Source organism: Xiphias gladius, chromosome 14 (genome assembly GCF_016859285.1).
Source record: "Xiphias gladius isolate SHS-SW01 ecotype Sanya breed wild chromosome 14, ASM1685928v1, whole genome shotgun sequence".
Lineage (NCBI taxonomy): Eukaryota > Metazoa > Chordata > Actinopteri > Istiophoriformes > Xiphiidae > Xiphias > Xiphias gladius.
In genome coordinates, this window is record NC_053413.1 from 3,195,746 (window position 1) to 3,223,284 (window position 27,539).

The window sequence follows — 27,539 nt, forward strand, 5'->3', positions numbered from 1 at the left end:
ATCTGTCACTGTATGGCATGACTGCTAAAAAGATGACCAGTCTGGAGCATTCATCAGAAGCAAGCATGACTCTTATTCTTGAAGTTTAGTTTGAAGTATTTGAGTTTAGGACGGAAAACAGCAGCATCTATGATAAGAGAGAGATACATGTAGCTATTTAAAGCACAATAAATGTGATTTCAATGTAATAGTTAAGTTAGTGTTCACCTGATGAATGTAAGTCCAATATCCACCCTCCTTTTACCTGGGCTTTGGTCTCCACCAACTCCTGAGAAAAATGTCTAGCTCTTTAGCTGCTAAATATGATCACAAGCTAGTCACTGTCTTTCAGCTCATTTTGGTGGGCAGGTAGTGGACAGTAGGTTTATCAGATTTTTGCTGCTAGAGGAAAAAAGGTTAACGATGGCAAAAAAGAAAAAAGAGCTGAAAGATGCCAAAAATCTCCATAAAGACGAGGGGAACCGCAGTGTAGGGTAATAATTCTCTTCCGGTTCATCTTTATGAACAACACCTTTCATATTATACGTAGTCATTTCATTCTTTGGTAAATGCAGATTATATTCATTGTATTGTCTAGTTTTTCCTTTACCCCTTTTTACAAGAAAATGTCAAAACCCATTTACTTGTTGTTCTGGAGTAAGGCTGTCACAATATCAGACTTCCACTAAACCATTATTGTGGCCAGAAGAAGTCATGATAACGATACGATGGCAATATCTATTGAGAATTTGGAAAAAAAAAAATGCAAGTAGTCAAATTCATCTTTAACTCTGTTTATTGTGTGTTTTGTGTCTTTTTGGCAAATTAATTACACTCAAAATACGTGTGTCGGGAAGCAGAGAGAGAGTCTGTAACCATCACTGTACAAAAACATACAAAAATAATAATTCCACTTAATGGATAGTGAAAAGGCAACCAGATGAATTGATAAACAAAAGATCTACAAGGCCTAACATCTGTCATTAATACAATGTCAACTGAAACAAAATCACTTGTGCGGAGCAGGGGACATAGAGTTTGTGTGTGAGCCCACAACCTGACAACTAACCATTTAGTTAACTATTAATATTACAACACTAACTATTTAGTGATGGCTTCATTGTGACATACACTAGCCATGTCTGCTTTTCTTTTCTTATCCATTGAGTCAAACATCGCTGGTTGACCTGAATCCCTGGCTTGCTCTCACTTCTTTGATGATACTTAACAAACAACACGAGAGAGAAAATACTGTCATGTCCAACACCATGATAACTTAGCTTTAACATCACAATCAAGATCTTAATGTAAAATTTCCCAGTTCAGGGTTAGCAAACTAACTGTAACTTACTCTCTAGTCCACAGCAAAATCTGCAGGATGATGGTGGCGAAGGTGGGTGAACAGGTTAGTGGTATTGCCCACTTTTGCTTTTACTGTTGATTGACACCCTGTGTTTTTTATGGAATCCAAAAAACTCCCACACTGGCAAGCTAACTTTTATCAGGTGTGGGTAGAGTATCTCGCACTCATCTGTCATCTCCTCCGACATGATTTTAAGCGGCGGTATTACCCACGCTGCAGAGAATGGAAAGAAATGGAAATGTTTATGTGCATGATATTATCGTATGTGTGGTATTACCAGTATTTCATTTAATAAATATAATGGTTTTTGTCAATACTGGTATACCCTTAATTCGGAACTTTTGACTGTTTCAGATTATCCTCATCAGCTGATGCTAAATTGGACCAACTGGAAATGTTCAATCTTATAATGATTCTTAGCTTCTGAGCACCTCTCACTCATCCCTGTCCACTTAAAAGTTGAGCTTAACAGTTGACAATGGCAAACTTATTTTCATTGGTTAACTTGATTCTTTATTTAACTCCTTTCAAAATACTTTGTTTCAAATTTCATCACTTCTTCACTGCTTGCTTTCTGTCTCTTAAAAGGGAGTGCTGCTCACTGCCACTAAACATAGGCCCAGCTATAAAAAATGCATTGAAGTGGATCATTATTACACAAAACACTGAAAAATGCAGTTTTGCATTTCTTTCTTTGTAATTATACATTTTTGATGACCTGTCACATTTTATAATTTCTCTACAGATAATTCCTCCATAACCTTATTCAGTTTATTAATGGTAGTTCACTAATGTCTCGGATTTGCATGTAATGGACATGTAATGAGGCCACTCAAAATTAAGGTGCTTTCGCAACAGAGGAAAACCTGTGAGACAGACGGTCCTTAAAGGAAGGTTGACTGTCTTTTAGATGATATCTATTAATATAGAACAGGGATACAAATAGATCAGACAGGGTTAGATGCTCACACAACACAGTGAGCAGTATAATATGTTCCCTGTATAAGTGGTTTGCATGTCCAATTAAATCAAAATCCTCTAAATTTGTTCTGAAATGAATCAGTGTCCTACAATTTAGTGACAGATGAACATGTGGGCTGTGTCATCGTCTGGCTTAGTACCTGAACAAAACAAGACTAGACACAAGTACAGTTAGTACTGATTTATTAAAGATAACAAAGACAACTCACAACTAATACAGTCTACCCGTTGCAATGGGAAAATGTGGAAACAAATCCACAAATAGGATAGGAAAAATTCCTGAACAGAAGCAATAGAGGACTTCTGAGCATTTCTGTGAACTGCCTTAAATTATTACATGCACTTCCTAAAGCAGCAGTAAAGAGCAAGTACATGCAGCTGGCTTTAAGAGCGTATTAAAGTTGACTGTTGTGCTGAAAAGGGAGCTTAAAAAACTTAAAAATAATGTGGAGAATTTAGCTGTCTGTAAATAAGCTGTACATTACAAACACCTCTATCACAAAGTGTAAATGTTGAAAACCCCACAAAAGAATTTTTCAATATGAAAACAAAATAATGTTTAGTCAACAGTCTACAGTTTTCAGCTCACTACCCTTTATGTTATCTGTTAAGTTGTTGGACATCCGCTTAAGAAAAAAAACTGCTGGAGGTAAATATTACTCTTGAGCATGAATTAAAACTCAAATCAAGCAGTAGCATTTCCTCCAACTTAGATGAATAAGCAGGTCATCTATGGGGAATAACATAATTTCTGTGTTACACCTATAAGCATGCGATTAACAGCATATGCACCCTAGATAAAAAGAAAAGAGAAAAATACGGAAACTGAAAACACAATCAGGAAACTGGCATTTCAGCCAGAAGGGATGAAGATATTAGGTTTGTGTGTGTGTGTGTGTGTGTGTGTGTGTGTGCATTTTGGATTGACGACCAAAGATTTGATCTCTGATGATTGACAACTTTCACCTGGCACAAACCAGGGCGCCATTTCCAAAAAAATCTTAAGGTTAAGATCATCATAAAATCTTAAAAATCAAAACAACACACACACACACACACACACACACACACACACACACACACACACACACACACACACACACACACACACACACACCATTTAGATTTCTGGGTATCAAAGACAGGCTTTGTTAAAATTCTGACAATGTCAGAAATTCAGGACCAGATTCTCACAATTAGTCTCGCATTGTTTGCCTGTTAGAAAGGAATGAAATCAGGTTAAAGGAATGTAGTAGGTATACACCATAACCAAGTGGCTGATTTTGACTCAGTTTAAGTGGCAAAATGTTCCAGCAATAAATTGTAAATAAGTTGACAGGGATACAGAGGGAACAGGTTAGTCTGTACTTTTTCTTGTTTTCCTGCTTCTGTATAGACTGCAAAACAGCTGGAGCTTAGATGGTCAAGCTGAGCTGCAACCAAGGCCGCGTTCAGGCCAACATCAGTGAAAAAACTCAGCATCCTCATTCATTTGAATGAGGCCAGTCTGTTAGCACAGCAGGGGTGCCAATGGAAAGGGGTCCACCAAAAAATGAAACCTGGCTCAACTTTTGCTGCAATGCAACATCATTTGGCATGAACCCCACACCACAACCATCACAGCCCCTTGCATTGTTTTAACGCAGGACGGATTTTGGTCTGAACGTCCACTAATACTGGACATGCGAGAACAACTTGTTCAATATTCTCCAAAGCTCTTTGACAGGCTGGTAATCATGTAGTTTTCACCCTTTCATTCAGTAAGTCTGCAACTGAAGTTACAACAGCAGAGAGGTTTCTGCTGAATCCTCTGTAGAACCCAGTCCAGCTCTGAAAAGCACAAATTCCCTGCACAGGACAAATGTCAGGCTGACCTGACATACTGACCAGTAAAAAACATTTCATGAAAATCTTCTCAGACCTCACTGAGGTATGCTTTCCCTTTCAAATATATATTAAACAATTAATATTTCAAAAGCTATGAGCTAATGTTAGACTGTGTTGCTTTGACTGATAGAAGTTCTTCTGGGCACAGACCTCATACAGAGGACTGTGTGATGTTCACCTTCTTATACTGTGTTAGGCCTGCCGTTAGTCTCTTTCTGGTCCTCATTAACTTTCACATCAACATTTCAGCTCCATTGAATCATCATTAAATTATATTAGTATTCAGGTCCTTTCCCATTAGTATTTGGAGCCCAGTGGGTCTTGCTCAGTTAGTTGTTAACTTTCATTTCAATTTTTGGACCCCTTTTGGAGAAATATAATTAAGTCACTGTTGGGGAGCATCTCCTCACTTTGAAAATTCACATATTTGGATGCTTCTGGTAAAGGTTCCTTTTTGGATGAATATTTACTTTATATAGTTACTTACTTCAAGAATATTAGAAATTGTGTTGTTTAGTCTACACATTTTGTTACATAATATAGAAACTGTTTTGTTTAGTCGAAATGGTATCTTGCTCTAGAGTGGGGCTATGTAGGAGCTGGGAAAGCAGTAAAATATGTAACTGTAAAATCATGATCTCTATGGCTATAATACAAAGTTAATCATCTAGATATAAAGGTACAAACCTCCTTGGCTATTGGAATTTCTCTTTGATCCAAAATCTTTCAGATCTTGACACTTTCATTGATCTTCAGTGTTTTACATTAATCTGATGACTGAATATCAGTTGAAACGTTGGATTAATAAATCATGTAATTACAGTTTTGTCCTGCTGATGATTTTTGAGGATTCAGCTCCCAGCTAGACATAGTTGAGAAGACACACTGATTTATTATCATTTTTAGTATATAATGTTATTAATACCTCATATTGAATAGCTAGTATTGTGTATTTCATAATCGGTTAAGAGGGTTTTTCCCAAATTCCTAGACTGTAGCTCTGTGTGAATTGACACAGGGAGTGCTTTGACGAATTCCAGCCTCTGTCAAATTCTGTGTTGCCTGGTTCAAGGACACACAGGAGGTTTACGTCAACGTGTACCCTAAGCTCCATCTCGCCTCATTAAGGCCTAATGTCAGAACAGAGATAAAGTGATATATGTAGTATGAGCAACTGGGGAGTGAGAACACTGAAACTGACCCTAATTGGTAACGAACCAAAGTTGGGAGTGGGATATCCTGAATATTAAAGGGTTAAGTTGCATAAGCCTATATATTTGGGACAACACCCTGATATTGTTGGAGAATCAGAATTGGAGAATCAGAATTGGAGAATCAGAATTAGAGAATCAGAATGGGAGGACCCTTGCAGGCTGGACTTGCAGGCTGTTAATTTGGACCTCAATGATTCTCTCCTGCACTGATTTTATAAATAAAAAATTTTTATAAAAAAAAGAAAACTCAAAATGTGAATCATTCTTTGTGTTCCATTCTTCTCCACACATAGGTGACAAAGGAGTGTTTATAAGTTAATTAGTGTTTATAAGAAGGAGCAAGTCTGTATTTACTTTAAGATCTGTGATTTTGTAAGACCTCTTAGATTGGTGTGTCCCTTATAGATTGGTATATATATCATGTATATATATATTGATTCATCTAAATATAAAATAAAAAAAAAATGTGTGTGTTTGTTTAGGTTTGGTTTGGGATTGACATCAATTATTCTCTCTGCAAACTATATATACCTGATTTTTTTTTAAATAAAGAAAAAAAAAGGAGCATCGACCATGCTGTGAATCATTCTCCTCACTCAAGGGGTGCAAGGTCGTGATATATACAGTGTTTATAAGTGTTTATAAGTCTTTTATATTATAAGTCTTTATGTCATTTAAGACAGCAGTTTTTTAGTAAGATACTGTAGTTGGTGGGTGTGTTGTTGTGCATGTATATTATATATATATATATCTCCTAATCTAAAAAAAAAAAAAAATGCCTGGTTGTTACTGCTGTGTGTTTCTTTTTTTTTTTGGGATCAGGCATTAAGCGTTACATTGAAGCTCAGGCCCCAGCAGGCTTAAAGACGCACTCCATTTTTACATGTCAGAGTCAGTTCGCTAGTCATGAAGAGCACTACTCATCTTGTGGAAACAGTTGTATAATCTCTTCTGTGGCTCTGAGGAGCTTTGAGGCTCCTTCAGAGCTTATAACCTAGGGTTACCCAATAACCTTGATGATGCTGTTTCAATGACATCAGGGTTATTTCAGCTGGGGCTTCGGCACACCTTTGGACACATTTTTAACAGAAAGTTTGTGAGTCCAAAGAGAGCCTAAAGACAATATCTAGTTGCATTATGGTGTGTAAGATCAATTTTTTTATTTTTTTATTTTCGATACTAGGGACTAAAAGACGTGATAACAATGTTTAGCAACACTTTAAAACACAGCCTGCATGTGTACCGTGGTAACTCAAGGTATTTTTGTAAATACTCAATAGTAACTGGATGGCAAACTCGAAGCCCCATCTACCTCAAAATCAGTGACAATAGCAAGAGCATAACACAAATATAGAAATCTCAAACAAGTCCTCCAACTTGAATGACCATAAACGTCGTTTGTCCCAACACTCTGATATGACCCATAGGAGGGTCTCCTGAAATGGTGTCCCTGTGGCAGCAGGCATAATGAACATTAGTCATCATCGTTAAAAAAGCAAAACACATGGTTTAACTTATGGAGCTGTCAGGTTCCATGTGTTCCATAGGTTCCTGGTTTGGTTAGGTCTAACAAAACATTGTGGTTTGGGTTAAAATAAGTACTTCCTAAAGGTTAAAGGACCTTCGATGTCATGGTTACGATACACCTGTGGGCTAATTTTTTACAGGATAGTCTTGAAATCTCAAACATTCAATAACTAAAATACTTTTACTTTGGCAGAAAGAAATAGTAAGAGGCTGATCAACAAAATAGGTTTGCGGGGTCTGTAAAGACTCTCTTCTTTGACTAGGATATGAAATATACAGTTAAAATGGTTCTCTGCCAAGGTGATAAGTGAAATGAGTCACAGTGTGTCACCACTGCACTCCTCATTACTCAGAAAGTTGATTGAGACATCCATCATAGCAAAAGAGCTCCACCAGTTCTCTTATACAGATCATTATTTCATCCGCATTTATACTTGCCTTACTTTGCTGTGTTTTGGAAATGTTTCCTGAGTGTTAATTAATTTTCAGCTTATGCTATGTTTTAAGAAGATTCATTAAAGACAACAAATGCTTAAAATTACCACAATCAATTTACATTTTGATATGTCTCATCTGAATCAATAAAAATTATTTTAATTATATTATTATTGACAACTGTTTTTAGTTCAATATTTATTCCCATAAATCTTTGTTTATTTATAAAAGTGTAAATTTTGAGTTTTTTTTATTTATCATGTGTCCACCATCATCATCACATGTAGAAATTGAAAATGTGTCTTTTTAACCTTTTTTATTTTTGATGAAAGCTTTTAGTAAACAACACCGGTTCTGTTTTACACATCAATTTACACATTTATACTAATAGCATTGACCTTAGCAATAAATTAGGTATTGTTGTGACTGATTGCTGCTAAGGTTGGAGCCCTATGTGCATTTTCTTCCTCTTGCAGCTCCACACAGACATGGACCATGGAGACGATGCAGTGAAGTACACTCTGTCAGGAGAAGGAGCTGGGTCCATCTTCACCATTGATCAAATTACAGGAGATATACATGCGCTGGTGGGGCTTGACAGGTCAGTACTCATCAATAATAATAATACAGTAATACCATCTGAAGTGCAATGTAGAGCTTCTAATAGAGAAATTACTGACATCTATAGTAATGAACACATTGATCTACATTACAGAGATATGACAGATTTCATATTTCATCTTGGAGTTTACTGAAGCTACTAATAAAGGAATTAGTATCAATAATTTATCCCTGTTTATTACATTGTAAATATATTATAACTGTAATGATGTTCTTGCCATGACTGCAAGTTATATATTTTATTGACTCTTGTATTTTAAGGCAAACTAGACACTTATATTTGGCATTATTAATGACAATGTGTGAATAATGTTACTTTACTGATTTCAAGTCAAGTCAAGTCAAGTCAGTTTTATTTATATAGCGACAAATCATAACAGGGGTTATCTCAAGGCACTTTTCATATAGAACAGGTCTAGACCGTACTCTCTATAGTTTTATTTACAGAGACCCAACATTACCCCATGAACAAGAACTTAGTGGCAGCGGCGAGGAAAAACTCCCTTTTAACATGTAAAAACCTTGAACTGAACCCGGCTCATGGTGGGCGGCCATCTGCCTTGACTGGCTGGGTTGAGAGAGAAAGAGATAGAAAGAGAGACAGAGAGAGTAGGAGGGGAGAGAGGGGTAGGTTCTAATAATATATAATAAGACTAATAATAATAAGAAGAAGACAATAGTAGGACTAGTAGTATAATTAATAATAAGGCATAATAAAAATAATGATAATAATAGTGAGAGTAAATATAAGACTAATAATAATAAGAAGACAATAGTAGGACTAGTAGTATAAATAATAATAAGACATAATAAAACAAATAATAATAATAATAACAGTGAGTGTAAATCTAAGACTAATAATAATAATTGAAGCAGTGAGTGTTGAGCAGTATCACGGAGGCAGGTGGTTTGCAGTCACAGATCCAGAATCTGCAGCTCTAGAGGCAGAAATACCTGCAGAAAGCGACAGGAAGAGAGATGAGACAAAGATATAACAAGTAAAGCAGTACAGAAGCTGTACAGTGCTAACAGCTGCTACCATATGGTATTTCCTTTACAAATGCCCCCCCCTTCATGGGGGAAGAAACACGTCCGTTTCTTCAGCTATAAAGCAATGGAAATTGATATGGATTTGAAATAGAGCTCGGATCTGGCTAAGGCTGTTCTGACCAATGATAGCTTTGTGTGATAAAACACATCCGCCTCATTCATGCTAACATAATCCTCATTTGGGAAGGCTCATTTGGGAAAAAAGGTAACCCTGGCTATTCTTTTCCTGCCTCGTTGATTACCGTGTAAAATGAATTAACCCTGATAGTCTGCTAGTATTATAAAATTCTGTGAGTTTTGGCATCTGATAAGATAAAAAATTATAAATGGATATAAATATTCTGGATCATATTTCACTGTTTACCTCTGTTTAATGCAGCCCCTTGTGTTTTTTTTTTTTTTTAATGCAGTGCTATTTCCAGTTTGAAAGCCTGTCCACTGATCAACCTTTATCTCACTTAACACAGTGATTACAGTCTGACTAATTCAGGCGTCTATGTTGAAAATATGATCAATGATATCTATATATGTATTTATCTACTACATACATATTTATATATATATATTTCTGGATCAAAATACTTACAGCCTTGACCCCACCCCCTTTCATCTGTAAGAAGACTAAGTGATAGTACAACACAATTTTTGTTAGCAAAGACTACAAGCATAAAGTCGGCACTATTGTGAGGTCTTATAAAGTATATGCGGTGTATACTGTACATATGTAAAATAACATATGCAGTTATTGCCCCAACTTTGCTTACTTTCTGTGTCTTGTTAAAAAAAGGAAGATCAGGTTTCAGCTCAACGATATGCATATATGTTCTACAACTAACCTTGGGTAAACTGAAACTATTTAGCCAGCCGGTATAATAAAGCTTACATCAGCTAGTTATGCATGTTAATGGAGTGTTATTTCACTTAATTCCCTCACAACAGATGCTGCATAATTTTCAGATTAATAAGATAATAACTCAAAACGATGAGCTAATGGGAAGCAGGTGAAGGCAGGTTATGTCACAGGCTGTCACAAGTGAGGAGCAGAGGCGGACACACGTCCTCATACATGTATGCATATGACCAAATAGCTCTTTTGTCTTCCAAAAATGACAGTTATGATTGTTCCAAAACCTCTGTGGGTAAGGTTTGGTAAAGGTTTACAGTTAGATCAAAGTTATGGGAATGGTTTGGAAACCAATGGATAGTTAAATGTGGTTAAAAGAAAATAATGTCAGCCGTTAAAATGTGAACTATAGTCTCCGGTGTTAAAGTCACACTCTGTTGAACCAGCCATCACTCCCAGCATCTTCATCAAGACATTTATGTGACTACAGTATATAAAACTACATTGCTAATGTCTTTGCTACTTACAGACAAAAATAATTAGTCACAACTCAAAGAAGTCTTTTATTAGATTATTGAAGAGCCCTGTGATGCTAACTGAAGATGTGGTTCTGCTTAAAATATTGCTCCAATCCAATTATTTATCACCACTTGTAATCGTTTTGTCCAGGCCATTTTAGAAGAAGCAAGAATTCACAACTTTTCACAGCTTCTTTGTTTTACTCTGTGGAAAACCAAAGGCATGCACATATGCATGACAAAACAGCCTTTAATTTCAACACCTCCACGGAAGAATGGAGCATTGTTTCAGTGAGGTGTAAAGGTACCAACTCAAAACAAAATTTTCAATACATCTCATCCAGAAGTAATCAAATACATTTTTTTACTATTTGCTTCAATGTTTGATGGTATGTGACCACTGTTTATATCATACTTTTAAGTTGAATCGCAGGACAATTTGAAACTCTTATATATAATATACAGTAATAAGAGAGGACTTTACAGTAATGTCATAATAATGTCATAAAAAGGTGCAGAGACTCTGAGAGTCAAAGGTAAAAGAGGAGGGAGGTAAAATGGTGAGGTGTTGCCATGACAATGAGATTCTCACACACGTAATCACATTATCCCCAGTGTCCTACTAACCAATTTTGACACCCTTGATTCCAATCCACAGAAAACACATACATAATCTTACATCTAGTGTGTGCTCATGTGAGTGTAGTACTTGTGTATTGTAAATTCAGGTTTTTCAGAAGACCAAGAAAGTGACTTTTATCGTTTCGATTGATATTTCAAGTGATGTTAATTATTATTGGTCATTCATCCTGGTATTACTTTCTGCAACACATATGGAAAATAATAAGAATATCTTTAAAACCAAGTGTTGGCATTAACAGAAGCGGTCATCAAAACTGACATGGACACCTAAATATCATGTACCAGATACCCTTAAGCCTGACTACATCATTATTGTGTAGCTTTTGTTGCTTGGGGATATTAACTTCAGGATGTGTGTTATACTTAATGTTTTTCAGGGAGGAGAAGTCCTACTATGCACTGAGGGCCCAGGCTGTTGACATCCACACGGGCCTCCCTCTGGAGCCAGAATCTGAGTTTATCATCAAGGTACAGGACATCAACGACAATGAGCCACGATTCCCAGACGGACCCTACAGCGGCAGTGTCCCCGAGATGTCCCCAGCAGGTAAGACCGCCTGAGGTTGAGACAATAACGGAACTCTTACTAAGCTTACATTAAGTTTTACTTAATATACTATTATATTCTACATAGAAAAAATATTTAATGACCCACTTCAATTCAAAAAGAAGAACAATGAGGGGTCAGAGAAAGAATAGTTAAAATGTGAAGTATCAATGATGCCTTTGCCTTTGTCAGCTGGGTTTGGCTCCAGCCCGAGCATTTTTCGGGAGACACTGACAACTACGGTCTTTCCTGGTCCAGTGTGGGGCTGTACTTTGACATGCAGGCCGCTGCATTTCTGACTGAATGAGTTAAGGTAGTATACATCATTACCAATCTCACTGGTCAAGCAGAAGCCTGGGCAATAGTGGAGTGGGCGAGAAATTCCCCCATCTGCTACTCTATTGATTTCTTCTTGAACACGCCACCCCAGGACCAGAGACAGCCAGACCCATCATTGATCTGCCAGGGCAGTTGTGAAGTTTCCAATTACACTATTGAGTTCCGCAATCTGGCAGCTGCCTAATGCTAGAAGACATATTCCCTGCTCGCACCTTCCATCACGGACTTTCTGACCCCATAAAAGACCAGCTGTTGCGCATCGAGCATCCAACTGACCTGGATTCATTCATAGCCCACACCATGAAAATAATCGCTTGAGAGAACAAGAGAAGGAGAGGTCCAGACAAGCTAGGACTCCTCTGACAGTAGACTTCCTCCTAGATGTTTCCCTCCTAATCACACGCAGATTACTGCGTCACCAGCATCCTCAGTTTTTCCAGAGGCGCCCATGCAGCTGGGTAATGCTAGACTCACTCCAGAGGAGCGACAGCGCCATTTTCGGAAGCGTCAGTGTATGTACTGTTCCCAGCTGGGTCACTTCATGGCATCGTGTCCAGTATAAGATTGGGCTTGCCAGTGAAGAGAAGGGCACTAGTGACCCATCCCCATTCCTCTGTTTCTCCTTCTCATCCTCTCATTCAAACTGAATGAATTTTCTCTTTCTCTTTCCCTGTGTCACAAGGTTTTAGCGCACTCTGGTGCAGATGAAAAATTTTTAATGAATGGAAATTGGCTAGGAAACCCAGTACTGCATCTGGATGGACTAGGTCAAGGTTTGCGCTGTGGCCAAGGGGCCGACACCCACTAGTCAGAAACAGTTGCAACGTTTCCCATGTTTTGGCAACTTTTACAGATGTTTTATTAGAAACTTCAATACCATTGTGGCCCACTTGCATGCCTCAACCTCTCCATATGTCAAGTTCCAGTGGTCCCCCCAGGCTGATCAAGCCTTCCAGAAATTGAGGGCAAGGTTTACCTCTGCCCCCATCCTAATGCTCCAAGACCCTCATTTCCAGTTTGTGGTGGAGGCGGATGCCTCTGACGTTGGCATCGGGGTGGTCCTTTCTCAACGTTCTCCACTGGACAACAAGCTGCATCCCTGTTCTATTCCAGTCCCAGAAACATTCACCTGTGATGTTGATAATAGAGAACTGCTGGCAGTAAAAGTGGCACTAGATAAGGCATGGCATGGGCTGGAAGGAGCGGAAGAGTCTCTTTTGGTTTGGACTGACCACAAGAACCTTGAGTACATCTGGATAGCCAAACAGCTCAATGCCAGACAAGCAACGTGGGAACTTTTCTTTAATAGATTCAACTTTACTCTGGCTTACTGTCCTGGTTCCAAGAACATTAAGCCAGATAGTCTACCCCACCAGTTTGACTCCTACTCCTTCTGTAGGTCTTCCACCAACATCTTGCCCTCTTCCTGTGTGGTGGGAGCAGTCACATGGGGTATTTAGGGGAGAGAGTCAGACAGGTGAATGCTAACACTCATGTGCCGGACTGCCCCCCCAAACCGGTTGCCTGTTCCTGTCCCTGTTCGTTCTCAGGTATTCAGGTATCTGAGCTCACACTTCCCTCTTCCCCTGCCATCCTGGGATAAGATGGACCACATTCATCATTAAACAATAATTCTGGTAGCCAACCATGGCATGAGAGGCTAGTGAATATGTGGCAGCCTGTCTGGTGTGTGCCCGGAGCAAAACCCTCCGGTGCCCTCCTCCTGGCCTCATGCACCCTCTTGCTGTGCCCCACTGCCTCTGGTCTGACATGTCATTAGACTTTGTCACTTGACTTCCTTCCTCAGAATCTAACAACACCATCTTTATGGTAGTGGACATATTTCTGAAGTTTGTTCACTTTATTCCTCTGCCTAAATTGCCCTCAGCCAAGGACAGGGTTGAGGTCATGTTGTCCCATGTATTTTGTCTGCATGGATTTCTTAGGGACGTGGTAACAGACTGGAGGCCACGGTTCATCTTCCAGTTTTGGAAGGCATTTTGTTTCCTGCTTGGGGCCACCGTCACCCTCTCCTCCGTCCACAATCCCCAATCCAGCGAGCAAACTGAGCAGTTGGAGATGGAGACCCATCTTTGGTGTCTCACCTCTAACAACCCATCCACCTGGAGCAAACACCTCATCTGGGCTAAGTATGCCCTCAATACCTCACCTCTGTATCTGGTCTCTCCCCCCTCCAGCGTGTCTATGGCCACCAACCACCCTTGTTCCCTGATTTGGAGACCAAGGTCAGTGTTCCCTCAGCCCAGGCACTCATTGGCCTCTTTCCCCATTTCCAAAGTGGCAAATCCTGTGGCTTTTTGTCTGACTCTCCCCCGATCCTTGAGGATCCATTCTACATTCCATATTGTCTAAATCAAGCCTTTCAAGGAGAGTCCTCTGGTTCCCACTTCCAGACCCCCACCGACCTTAAGGATCATCGATGGAGGTCCGGCTTATACAGACACCTCCTGGCAGTTCATCGGTGGGAACGTGGCCATCAGTACCTGGTGGACTGGGAATGTTATGGTCCTGAGGAGAGATCGGGCATCTCATCCAGCAGCATTCTGGATCTGGACCTCATCAGGGATTTTCATCGACGCCATCATTGTCCAGCATCTATTCTATTGTTAGTATTCCTCGTTTACTGTTTGCTAGTTCCCTTTGACCTCGTCTTTGCCTTGCTCCTTTTGCAGTTTTGAAAGTTACAAAAGGGGTTATCCTCTAGTGAGCATGAGTAAGCTCAGTAATATCCAAATTCCACCTGGTATTAACATGTGATCTATCTCTGGACATTTTATCTGGATAAGTAAAAACATGTTAATGCAAATGTAAATACATTGAGAAAACATTGCAATTGGAATATTACTTGAATAGCAAGGCCATGTCTGGAGGTGATCTGGATCTCAGGCAGGTGTTTATGACATCTGTAGTTTAATTGCATTCTTATGAAAAAAAAAAACAAAACACTGCCCAACAAGTTGAGAGGTCATCTAACTGCCTTTTCTTGCTACCTCAAGGTCCCCCATCAAAAAGCAAATGACAAATCCTTCATCTGCTAAGTGAATATAAGTAGAACCCAAACAGCAACACTGCTTCCTTTCCAGGTGGAGTATGACAGAAGCAGATTGCCCAATATAAACACGGCTGAGACAGGAATCATGACAACATGTTGGAATCGATTGGAGAGATCATCAAATTACATAATCAATCCTATGGCATGGGGGCAGAGGGGGACAAACACTTAACCAAAAACCTATATTATATTACCTTATACTATAACCTTATATTATCACTGTATTAGATTTGTCTGTAACCAACTCTCCTCTCATTAAGTATTTAAAAGTAAGTTAGAGTTAAAATGATTTGTCATGTGTTTATGGTTTGTTGAAATAAACTAAATATTAACCTGAAATTTATATATAGATTGTTATTCACTAAGCTTTTTGGTTCAGCTTGCTTGTTAAGTTTCACTTTGCAGTGTGCTTGGACATATTAAGTTGTATTTGTGGCACATTCCAGACGTGTGCACACACACACACACACACACACACACATCACACTAAGCCAGACTTAGTGCCCCATCTGTCTGCTAAATACCATTACTGAGAGGTAATTTAACTGTCAAGGTCTTTAGGCCTTAAGCTGTTAATGCTTCAGCTGAGGCCCAAAGTGCTTTGAGAGAAACTTGACCCAAGTACGTCTCTGTTACACGGAAATACAGCAACAAATTGTATAGCGGATTAGCTATGGTAGCAAACAGCACAAGCATCCATATAATAAAAACATAACCCTATCTATGAGAAGTTGACTTTCAAGAATAGATGCAGCCACGTTTTTTCTCCTTTCAAAGCATGACTGAATTGTTGAATTGTTTTCTGTGGAGTTGATGAATTTTCATTGAGTTTCTGATATACCTTGAACACTTGCTTCATACTTCACATGTTAAGTTATATTGTTTGTGTCACAGCTTGTAATGTCTTCCAGAACATATACATTTGAATTTTAGTTTTGAAGTGTTGTTGTGTTCTTTTTATTCAATCAATTTAACATAAAAAGACAACTTACAGAGGAGTTGACCAACAGACAAAATCAACATAAATAAAGGCTCTATAACTAGAATGGCACTCAGTAGAAGGCTTACCTCTGCAAAGGCCAAACAATCCTACATGTCTGTCTAGTTCTTATAATAGAAAAATAAAAGGAAAAAAGGAAGTAGTCTGGAAACATAAATTATTTATTGGTCATAAACATAGTAAGTCATAAATATTAGACATGAAAGGTAGATTCAGCATTTTCTTCTACCAGATCCAGATTATTATCTGGATCTATTATCAGATTATTATCTGGATCTGCACCAAATTATACAAAGTCCCAGATCTCATAAATATGTCTGATTTTGTACAACACCCATACATTATTTCCAGAGAATTTGACAGTATATTGAAAACATGCCCTATCTTGCAATGTTAAGGAAAGGGAGAAAAATTCCTGGTTCTGCCCCTTTGAACTGCATCGGCACCAAAATTTAACTGGTTCTTCCCGGGCCAATGCCCCATCGCTCCACCAAGTTTGTGGAAATTCGGTTCAGTACTTTTTGTGTAATCCTGCTGACAAATAAGCAAACAAACAAACCAAAAAACAGAAATGGGTGTAAACCCGTCCTCCTTGTTGGAGGTGCTTTAGATATTGAATGCATTGTTCCGGCATAGCCTGTACAAGTGGTGTCCATCTCAATAGAAGCCTATCTGTTATCTTTTCCATATAAATACACCATTTCAACCCTTTGCTCAATGCTTGGTGGTTGCAGCTTTAACTAGGAGACTTTGGTATAAGGAGCAAAATCCTTTAACAATAGCTCAAATTAATTTCTGGTATATTTTCAGGTAGGATACCAAGCATAAAAAGTGCTGGATTCAGAGTCAAATAAACACCAATAATAATTGTACTCTCTTTTTGAATACTGTGCTAATAATTCTAAACTGGGGCAATCTATTCTAACTATCAAAGGGTAAGTTAAGGGTAAGAAAATCATTCTTTATTTCATATAGCAATTTCCCATAATTGGTTTTACATAATTGTGCAGTGGAAGGTGTAATGATTACTCCAAAATAATCCCTTATTGGTCAATTTAAATCAAACCTTTCTTCCATAAAGTATTTTATGTCCTATGTTCCCATTGTATCTTACTCAATATACAGTATGTCTTTATTTTTTCTTATTAATTCAGCAAGGTGTTCAATACTTAATGCAAATAACAGAATAACAAAACATGTTAAGAAAAATTCTGAACATTGAAAATCTATTATTATTAAAGAAACTAGAATAGATACAAAACTAAAATGAATTTCCACTGAAGAGCAGAGATGTGTGACAAATTCTGTCTGGAAGTAGCAATATGCCCCCTATACTGTGCCCCTGCAAACTAACTAGATTTTTAGTTGCTTCTGGTTCAAACCAACCAATGTTTCAGTCTTTATCAATATTTGTCTGCTATAAAGACCCATGTGCTTTTATTAGTTAGGGAGAAACATAGGAAATAGAATTTTATCTGATATTGTGAAGTGGTTGACATTAGGAAGATTTTCTACAAACAAATACATGTTTACAATCACCATTCACCCTATTTATTTTGGTGTCCTTATTTAAATCTTCACCATGCTGTTAATTTGGATGAGGCCACTTAGATAAGAGTTTGTATGTCGTGTCTGTGATATTCAGCAGCCCTCTCTTCTTGTTCAGGTCTCTCTGAAATTTCTCGGTCTAAACCTCTTCAACATGAATCCCCATTTCCTTGAGCACGGAAACAGCAACAGTTAGTGTGCTACATGTTTTTGTCCCAACTGCAGGAACAGTTCCAGCTGAGCAGGATATGGAGACTGTGCCTTGATATTCTTTCCTTGAGTTTCTTCATCACATCCCTCACCACTTTCTGTTCCTTTGTATCTCACTCTTGTAGTTCTGATTAAAGTAGAAGTTCCATTGTTGGTACCCAATTGTGCCTTGCTTCCAGGCTAGCTGCAGTACTTGCTCTTTTACTCGGTAGTCAGAGCCCTCCAGGATGCCCAGTATCCGTATGTTGTTACATCTTGACTGTGATTCCAAGTTCCCAGACTTTGCAGATAGTTTAGCATCTCTGTGTAGCAAAAAGGTGATTGTTCTTTTCAGCCTGCCTAATCTTAGTCTTTACTTAGTCTTAAGACTCTCTTCCTATGTTTGGTGTTCACTGCTCCAACAGGGCTGTCTTTTCTATAGGTTTGTTTTGTTACTGTCTAGTTGGAGCAACAAACTTTTAGTGTCATTAGCAACCTCCATATGTTTCTGTCTCAGCCTACATACGTATTTCACCCAGGACTGTACTCCTGTCTTTCAACTGGCATAGACACTGCCATTTCATGTGCTTTCATAGTTTCATTTTGTACTCTTTTTTCTCCATCTCTCTTCTCTGCATTTTTGATTTTTGCACAGTGAAGCTAGTTTTTAATTAGGTTTGGATGAGCTAGTTTCTCATGCTGTTGCCAACAGCATGAGACAAAAACATCAGAACTCTTTCCTTGCTGTGCTGTTTCTTGACATGATTGGATTGCTCAGGATAAATCACTGTGAACATGCAGGTCAAACCATTGAACTGCCACTGACTTTTAATTTTCATGCATTTTGATGATGGCCAATAAGTCATTATCTGTGAGCATTATAATTAATTTGTAAAGTTTCTAGAAATGCTCCCTTACTGGACTTTTGATCAGGCTTCACCCAGTTTACTAGTGTTCAAAGAAGTTGTACTAAAATAAGTGTCTACAGCCATGCTTTGTGAGGCTGTACTTTGAACTAAATAGTATACTAACATATAATGTAATGTTTACAATGTTCAACATTTTCTTAGTACTAAACACAAAGTACAGTTAAGGCAGTCGGGAATATAATTAGTTTTTGCAGGTATTTGATCATAAACTAAAGATGGCGATCCATCTAATAGACATTTCACTGAAAACCGATGATGAAAAGTCAGAACATCACCAAATTCAGAGAGATTCAAACAACTATTTCGTTTCTCATGTAAATGAGATATTTATCTTATGATCGTAAAAGCAACTGTTGTTTTCCCAAGATAACAAGATAACTCTTTAACAAGTCATTCAACCAAAGTGACCATATAGGTTGCTTAGGCAGACGTACCAGACCTTTGTGACCCTTGGTAACAATAAAAAGTGTGTGGTTAACGTTGTGGAACAGTCATGGTTTGGTTAGGTCTGGGCACAAAAACTATTTGGTTCGGTTTAGTCACAAAACTACTTGGTTAGATTTAGGAAAAGATCGTGGTTTGGGTTAAAATAAGTTCTTGGAGGCCGTAGTGATTATTAACAATAAAACATAACTATAGGTTGTAATAAGCTGCTGGCACAGATGACCTGTGGGATCGTTTTTTACAGGAGGAAAGTCTCTAATTAACTTGTGATCTGGAGATGAAAGGGATAAAATAAAATCATTACAATCATTGCATTCATGGTTCTTTCTTCTGTAGTACTGTACAAAATTTTCAGCACACAGACATTTCAGACAAGACACTTAACCAAGGACATATTGTTCCGTTGAGAAAGGGAAACATATAATTATATAATGTTTGTGTGGGCCTGTGTTTGTTTGTTTAGGAACCTATGTGACACAGGTGACTGCTACAGATGCAGATGACCCCACATATGGCAACAGCGCACACATCGTCTACAGCATTCTTCATGGACAACCCTACTTCTCTGTGGACCCCAAGACAGGTGAGAGGACAGCAACACATGACATGTTAGAACTTTTCCATTACAACTTCTATTATAACCAAGAGTTACTCATACAGTTGTATCTAACAGATCTGTGACTTTTCCATGAACCTACACTCCCAGCTGTATTCACGCTCTCCTAGAGAGCATGAAATTCAACCAGTCATGACACAGCGAGTACTTCTGAGAGTGAGTTTCTCTTCAGTCCTGCACCTGAATGCTAAAATAAGCACTGAAAGGGATGTTAAGGTTTTCAGTCCTTTAACAGACATTTCAGCTGAGCGCTAATTCCTCTGAACATGGAGTGTCATGTTTGATTTTCACCCAGAGGAGGAACATGCCTCACCATCCAGCCTTTTCATGAGTACAGACTGCATCAGTGATTAAGTCTTGAAACAATGGTGGTTTTACTGGTGATGTGTCAAACTAGGAAAAGAATGTTGGAATCTATCAGTAACTGTGACCAGGTTCCCTTTCCAGTTGGGACCTTTATAAGTCACTAAACCTTGCCCCCTGAATGAATGATCACATGTTGAACAACTACCCATAAATTTCAATTTAAAATTAAAAGCCACCAAGAACATTTTATATTAATATTAACATAACATAATATAACATAACAATATACATTTTTGGTAATAACTCAGACTGAACTTGTGCCATTTTAAAACCATAGTAACATTCACCTCATCATTATATCCTAATGTCATTATTCAGTCTCTTTCAGTCACAACCTTTAGGTCACGCTCAAGTAGTGAGTGGTTCTGTTGTTGTGTCTTTGCCATCCTTAATGTGAACTGAAAACGTTTGAACTGTCACAGACTCAACTTTAATGTGCTACCAAAGTGTTCAGTTTCATTTCATTGTTGACTCAGGGTCCATTTAATAGCTTTTTGGGGGGCTTTGAACCACATCATACAGTCTTCATCAGCTCAGTTGTCATTGACTTAGTTCAGTTCTCATTGTATCACCTAACTGTGTAACTTCATGTCATGTGAAGACAGCTGGTCATACAGTTTAGTTCTGCTAGTCTATAGCTGTCACAAAATTGATGAGCATTATTTATTTGTATTCTCTTTTTATCTGATAACATTGTAGAACAGCCTGTCTGACTTTCTAAAGTTCAACTGAAACTGAATTGCATTTTTTGTCAGCTATAGCATTTGTATCAGCTCTGTAAATCACTTGTCCTGTGTTGTCATTTGAGAAAAAAATCTGGAACCAAAAGGCAGAAATTTGTAATTTATTTATTTTTTGGTTTCATCATGGTGGCCCCTAGTCTTGCTTTAATTTAATTGAATACCATTAGGTATCCGTTTAGGTAGATGGTGACCTTGTTTCAAATCTTGAAGCAACGTCAGCATTGTATCATAGACAAAGTAGACAGTCACACTGAGCGAGACCACAGCCTGCTACAAAACACAACAGCCACAGATTCTGAACAACAAACCTTGGATTTTTGAATAAGCCACCAAACATTCACTGGGCAATAATGCACGGCTAACATTATCACATTTGCAGGCTAGATGGCTGATGAGCTGCTCAGCTGCAGCACATTAAACAACATGTAAACTTACCTAAAACTGTGTTTTCAGGTGGGAAAAAGAGTGGAGCAACTGTTACTTTGGGCAGATGCAAAACCATAAAATTACAGAATTTTAAATTTCGACATAATATTCTATTTCAAATTTTCTACACAGTTTAATTCAGGTAATAATCCGATTCAGCACATATAGTACTTGTTTTTTCCTCGGCTTGCTTATTATGTTGCTCAGTTTCCCATTTTTCCCAGTTTGGACAGCTATGTTAGCTATGTTTGCTCTGCTGAGCAAGCCCCATTAAACCATGTTGTCGGGATGACTCCTGCTGCTTTCATGTTTAATAATCCTCTTAGAGAGATGTTTTAGATCCTGAAAGCCTGTTCAAGACAGATACACTACCCTCTGAATAACATACACAAGAAGCATATAAGTGCCTTCTTTGACAAGCTAGCAGTTGGCCAATTTCCCTGGAGAACCACTCCATATTAAATCTGCTATTATTTTTACCAGCTGTCTGGTTTATATCAATATCCCACTGCAGGTGGTAATTGAAGTGTTTAATCTCAATTTTTCATTAAAAAGGCAGACTTGGAGGCAAATTTATGCTGTAGAAGATAATTCACTTCCTTCATGATAACTGCAGTTGCTCTTTTCTTTAAAAGGAATACCTTGGAATAACAACAGTACTTGGCAAATAGCCAATCAGTTAGGCGGGCAACAAGCTGTCCACCCCACTTATCATCAAATTTGTACCATCTGCTTTCATTCCCAAAAGCTTTGGGCATGAGTAATTTTGTTTTCCCGCACTCAGGGCATTGTGTCATCCCCACATAGCGGCCTCTTGGGACAAGTGCAATTTTAAACACCATTTTAAAACTACTACCTTGTCACTAACCTTATACTGTAGAATAAATCATAAATAACAACAGCAACCAAGGACTTTTTATTTCATGCACTAATCAAGAATTATATTAATTTCTAAGTTACCCGGTACCACTAAAACTTAATTTTTTTCTGCTGTCAGCAGGCGGGGCTTTGCCGGTGTGGTCCTTACTAACACACTGTCTGCCCATGACATTTATGCCACAGCACAAACTTGTCTGCTTTGTCTCCTTCCCAACAATGTTAACACCGGCACTCTCACAGCCTGCCAGCTGCTGTCAATCAAACACAGACACTGGCACACCCCTCCAGCAAACTGAGCCGAAAAGTAGTGATGTCCAGAGCAGTTCTTTTCAGTGTCCCGAATCACTAGAATCAGTTAATTAAAAAGATTTGTTAAAAAGATTAATTCACCGATTTGTTCAGTGCTTGATCGGAGCTCCGACTGCGTAATCCAACTCACTGAACTGAAACACGGCCAAACGGTGTAGATTGCTCATCATTTCCAGCCTCTGGAACCATAAGTGCTGACACTTTGACAAACATGCCAAACTCTGTTTACAATTCTTGATATTTTAAAAGTTTCCTCACTGAACATCAGAGATGAACACTGGTTTTCACCTACTTTTAAGTCTTTTTAACTGATCTACGGTTCAGCACTACTCTTGAACTTGTTGGACCTGACTTTTGAAGTTTGAGCCACGGTCTATCACTCAGGGCTCACGTTCACTGTATAGTATGTTAGGTGAACAAATCACTGAACGTGCACCATTTTCTCGCAGTGAAAGGATCTCAGACAGTCTCAGGAGCTGACTATTACTCATGGCTCACTCATGCAGTGAGTTTTTTCCTCCCATCACAGGTGCAGTAGCATGGTGGGTCTCTATACTCTCCTCTCATACTGGCCAGCCTAACAGTCTGAGTTTGTGTTTATCGGAGATGTCGGTTAAGAAAACAGGAAACTTGGAGGTGTCCATTTGCGTTTATGTGGCTTTGTAAGTGTAACCACGTGAGGAATTAGGCTATTGATTAGCGCATTAATTACCTTTTGCTAACTCCTGGCTACATTTGTCATTAGCTTGGAGGAGAGAATGGCCTCCATTTGAGTGTTTCCCTGCATGTTCGCTCGCAGATTGACTGAGAATTCAACTGAATTGAGAAATTAACAGATCATTTCAGGAAGTGATTCAGGTCAGTTTGTTCACCCAAAAGATTTGTTCTTTCGAAAGAATTGTTCGGAATGACACAACTGTACTGAGCACTTCTTTTTTTCTTCCGTTTAATATTAAAAAACTGTTAACAATACCTTTAAAAAACCACTGTTACAATCCCGTAACTGCCTTACACATTCATTCTTTGCTAAATCCTAATTGGTGCGTAGAAATATACGACACGTCCTTTTTCCAAGTGAGTCCCATCTACCTCATACCAAAGAGGAGAGCACATACAAAACAAAAAATTAGAAAATCTTTCATGGAAAACAACAAAAACTGTTCGAACCTTGGCAGAAGATATTCTGTTCATGTAGAACATCACCGCTCACAGTTTAAACTACCAAATACTACCAACTACCACACTAACCTATTAGTTAGTGAAATCCTTTGACTGATTATTCCTTCATATTTGTGTTTTCAATGTCAAGACCGGATTTTCTGATACGTCGATTTTCAATTGCATCACTGGTAGAGTCAGCCTCATGAAATAAATTTTAAATTCATACAGTTACAAAAAAATGCAGATAAAGTTAAAGGACCTCATTGTCGTATATGTTTTTCTTTCTGATTAGCTGCTCAGAGCATTGTTGCTTATAGTCTCAAATCAATTAATGAATCCAGGACATTTTTGCTTTAATTGACAATAAGTCTTTCACCTGGTCTTAGGAACCCTTAGGACACTAAGGGAGGGAGGAAAGAGAACATAGCACAGTACAGTAATAATAATGACACTAATAATAAAACTAACAATTATAATAATAGGTAGAATAATAAAACTAAATATAATAATAATGATGATAATCATAATAACTGAAGCTGTGGGTGTTGAACAGGATCAGGGGGGCGGTAGATAGTTTGCAGTCAGAGATCCAGACTCTGCAGCACCAGGGGCAGAAATGCCTGCAGAACGCAACAGGAAGAGAGAGGGGAAAGACAAGAAAGCACAAAACTACGGGAGAGAGAAAAGTCAAGTTAGTAACGAGCACTGATGGGAAATAAATGGAGAGGAAGAGGAGGAGAGAGGAGCTCGGTGCATCATGGGAAGTCCCCCAGCAGGCAAGGCCTATAGCAGCATAACTAGGGGGTGGTTCAAGCCAAGCCTGAGCCAGCCCTAACTATAAGCTTTATCAAAAATGAAGGTTTTAAGCCTACTCTTAAACATGGAGAGGGTGTCTCCCTCCCGAACCAAAACTGGAAGATGGTTCCACGGTAGAGCAGCCTTATAACTGAAGGCTCGGCCTCCCATTCTAGTTTTAAAGACTCTAGGAACCACAAGTAAGCCTGCGTGCAGTGTGTGTGTGTGTGTGTGTGTTTGGGGGGGGGGGCAATAGGGTACTATGAGCTCTTTAAGATATGATGGCGCCTGACCATTAAGAGCTTTGTAGGTGGGAAGGAGGATTTTTAAATTTCACTCTGGATTTTACAGGGAGCCAGTGCAGAGAAGCTAACAAAGGAGAAATATCATCTCTTTTCCTGGTTCCTGTCAGTACTTGTGTTGCAGCATTATGGACTACTACTATAAATCCTGACTGAAAATCCTCAACAAAACTATTATCATGTATAAAGTCACACAACTGGTTGGCAACAGCTTTCTCAAGGATCTTAGAGAGAAAGGGAAGGTTAGATATGGGTCTATAGTCGGCTAAAACATCTGGATCAAGAGTAGGCTTTTTAAGAAGAGGTTTAATTACAGCTGTTTTAAAGGACTGCAGTACATAGCCCGTTAAGACATATTGATTATATCTAAAGAGGTGCTAACTAAGGGTAAAACTTCCTTAAGCAGCCTAGTCGGGATGGGGTCTAAGAGATAGGTTGATGGATCAGATGAAGACATTGTTGAAGTTAGTTGGCAAAGGTCGATGGGAGAGAAACAGTCTAAGTATACATCGGGTTTTACAGCTGTTTCTCAGGTGCCTGTGTTTGAAGATAGGTCGTTGTTTGTTGAAGGCAGGAGGTGGTGAATTTTGTCTCTAATATTAATTAAGATTAATTTTATCATTAAAGAAACTCAGGAAATCGTCACTACTGAGAGCTACAGGAATCAGCCTGGCTACAGTGCTGAAAAGAAACCAAGGGTTGTTTTTATTTTCCTCTATTAGAGATGAGTAATAGGCTGCTCTGGCATTACAGAAGGTCTTCCTATATGTTTTAAGACTATCATGCCAGGTTGAGCGGGATTCTTCCAGTTTGGTAAAAACGCCATATCCTTTCAAGTTTTCACGTAGTTTGCTTTGATATACGGGTTTGGGACTTAAACCATGGAGCTAACCTCCTTTCTTTTGTTATCTTCTTTTTTAGAGGGGCAATAGTGTCGAGTTTCATTCTCACTGAGCCTGCAGCACAATCAACAAGATGATCAATTTGGGAGGAACTAAAGTTAGGCCTATTATATAATCTATATAATGTAATAATATGTTGGACTAATATAAGCTACAATTGGAATATATTGGATCTGTCTGTCTATCTCTCTATATGGAAGACTAATTATCATAATGAACAACTCCTCTACCCCTCATCCACCAGGAGTGATCAGGACATCACTGGCTAACATGGACCGTGAGGTGAAAGAGGAGTATCAGGTTCTTCTCCAGGCCAAGGACATGGGAGGTCAGCTGGGGGGGCTGGCCTCCACCACAACCATCAACATCACCCTCAGAGATGTCAATGACAACCCACCACGCTTTGCTAAGAGTAAGACCGTCTTAACAGTGATGCTTGATTGTTTGATTTTTTTGGATGAGTCAATGATTTGTCGATTGGTTTGTCTTTTAGGATGAATAAAGATGGAAGTGAATAAAATCAGTCTGCATGTTCCTCTTAAATTATATGTTATTGCTTTTCTCTCTCCTCTTTCATTCTCTCAGGTATTTTCCATCTACGGGTGCCAGAGTCTGCGTCAGTTGGCTCAGCAGTGGGTCGGATTCGGGCCCACGATTTGGATGCTGGCAGCAATGCGGAGGTGGATTATGCCATTGTTCCAGGAGATGAAGGCAACATGTTTGACATCATCTCTAATGGCCAACGTCAAGAGGGAGTTGTACTCTTGAAAAAGGTACACACACTCACCATCAGTTGCAAACACAAACTCATTACAGCTGACATACATCAAAAGGAGCTGCCTATTGATGTATGTAAACTGCACTGCAGTAGCTTAATATGTATTATAATCCATTGGGTTATATATTCTCAAAAAATGGCCAGGTCTCAAATAATAGAGACACAAGGAAGAGGCTGGGACTACTGGAAGACGAAGGTCCAGATCCAAAACATCTGGAATGAGGCATGGTCAACCATGGGAGGAAGAGAGGTCCCAAAAAAGCCAAAATGGGGGGTCAGGGGTTGAATAATCTCTACCATAATGCGCAAATTCAGTATAATGTCCATTTCCACGCCATTAACAATTACAACAACACAATCATGTCATACTCACCACACTTTTGCTATATTAAAGCCTACAATAGATGGGAAGGATTATACTCTTTTGAATTGTAATCATTTAGATTTGAGTCCTGGTTGATTTGGTGACACCTGTGGATACTGGTGGTAACAGCAAATATGTTTTAAGAAGCCCCCTATGGGTGCAGCAACACTCAGAAAATGCATACATGCAATAGAATAAGATGGTTGACTGTTACTTACTTACTGTTACTTTGCTGAATAGTTGGAGGAGTGCAGGCCATTGCCTGCAATTTAACATAACAGTATGGCTGCCACTTATTGTTCCGTTCCATTGTTTTCATCATCTATAAATACATTGAGTTTCCTGTGACTGCAACAGAAGCCACCCTGTGGTCTGCCATGTGAACAGTTATATTATTGAGCAGCAGTACGGAATGTTTGCATTAGTAGTAACTTAATACAGCTCTGATACGGCTGTAGGGCAGCCATCTCCATTGCCGTGTGGCTGATGAGTATGAATGAGCAATATTGACAGTAGCTTCAGAGTAGTCAAAAAAATGGTAGAGTAGAAATGACTGGAATTAGTAATTGAGAACAGCTTTTTTTTTACTTAAAAAAGAATAAAATGGCAATTATGGCATGGCTGCTGTTGTGTAATAATGCTGTGGACGTACATTATCCAGAATTTATCATTAATCAACATGGAGGAAGTGTTGAGATAGCATTACCAGCAAAAAAACACTGACAGTAAATTAAAATGGGAGCAAATCAGAAAAACTATAGTAGGCCG

The 27,539-nt window shown here is 38.7% G+C and overlaps 1 protein-coding gene across 3 annotated transcripts in view; it reads left to right on the forward strand.

Annotated features, from left to right (window-relative positions):
* LOC120798873 (cadherin-12-like) overlaps window positions 1-27,539 on the forward strand; it is an 87,677-nt gene that overhangs the window by 14,431 nt on the left and 45,707 nt on the right. For all 3 annotated transcript variants that reach the window (XM_040143656.1, XM_040143657.1, XM_040143658.1), the window contains exons 2-6: window positions 7,863-7,987; window positions 11,439-11,608; window positions 19,594-19,713; window positions 25,874-26,041; window positions 26,215-26,402. In XM_040143656.1, the coding sequence (XP_039999590.1) occupies window positions 7,863-7,987; window positions 11,439-11,608; window positions 19,594-19,713; window positions 25,874-26,041; window positions 26,215-26,402 (771 nt within the window). The remainder of the gene's footprint in view (window positions 1-7,862; window positions 7,988-11,438; window positions 11,609-19,593; window positions 19,714-25,873; window positions 26,042-26,214; window positions 26,403-27,539) is intronic.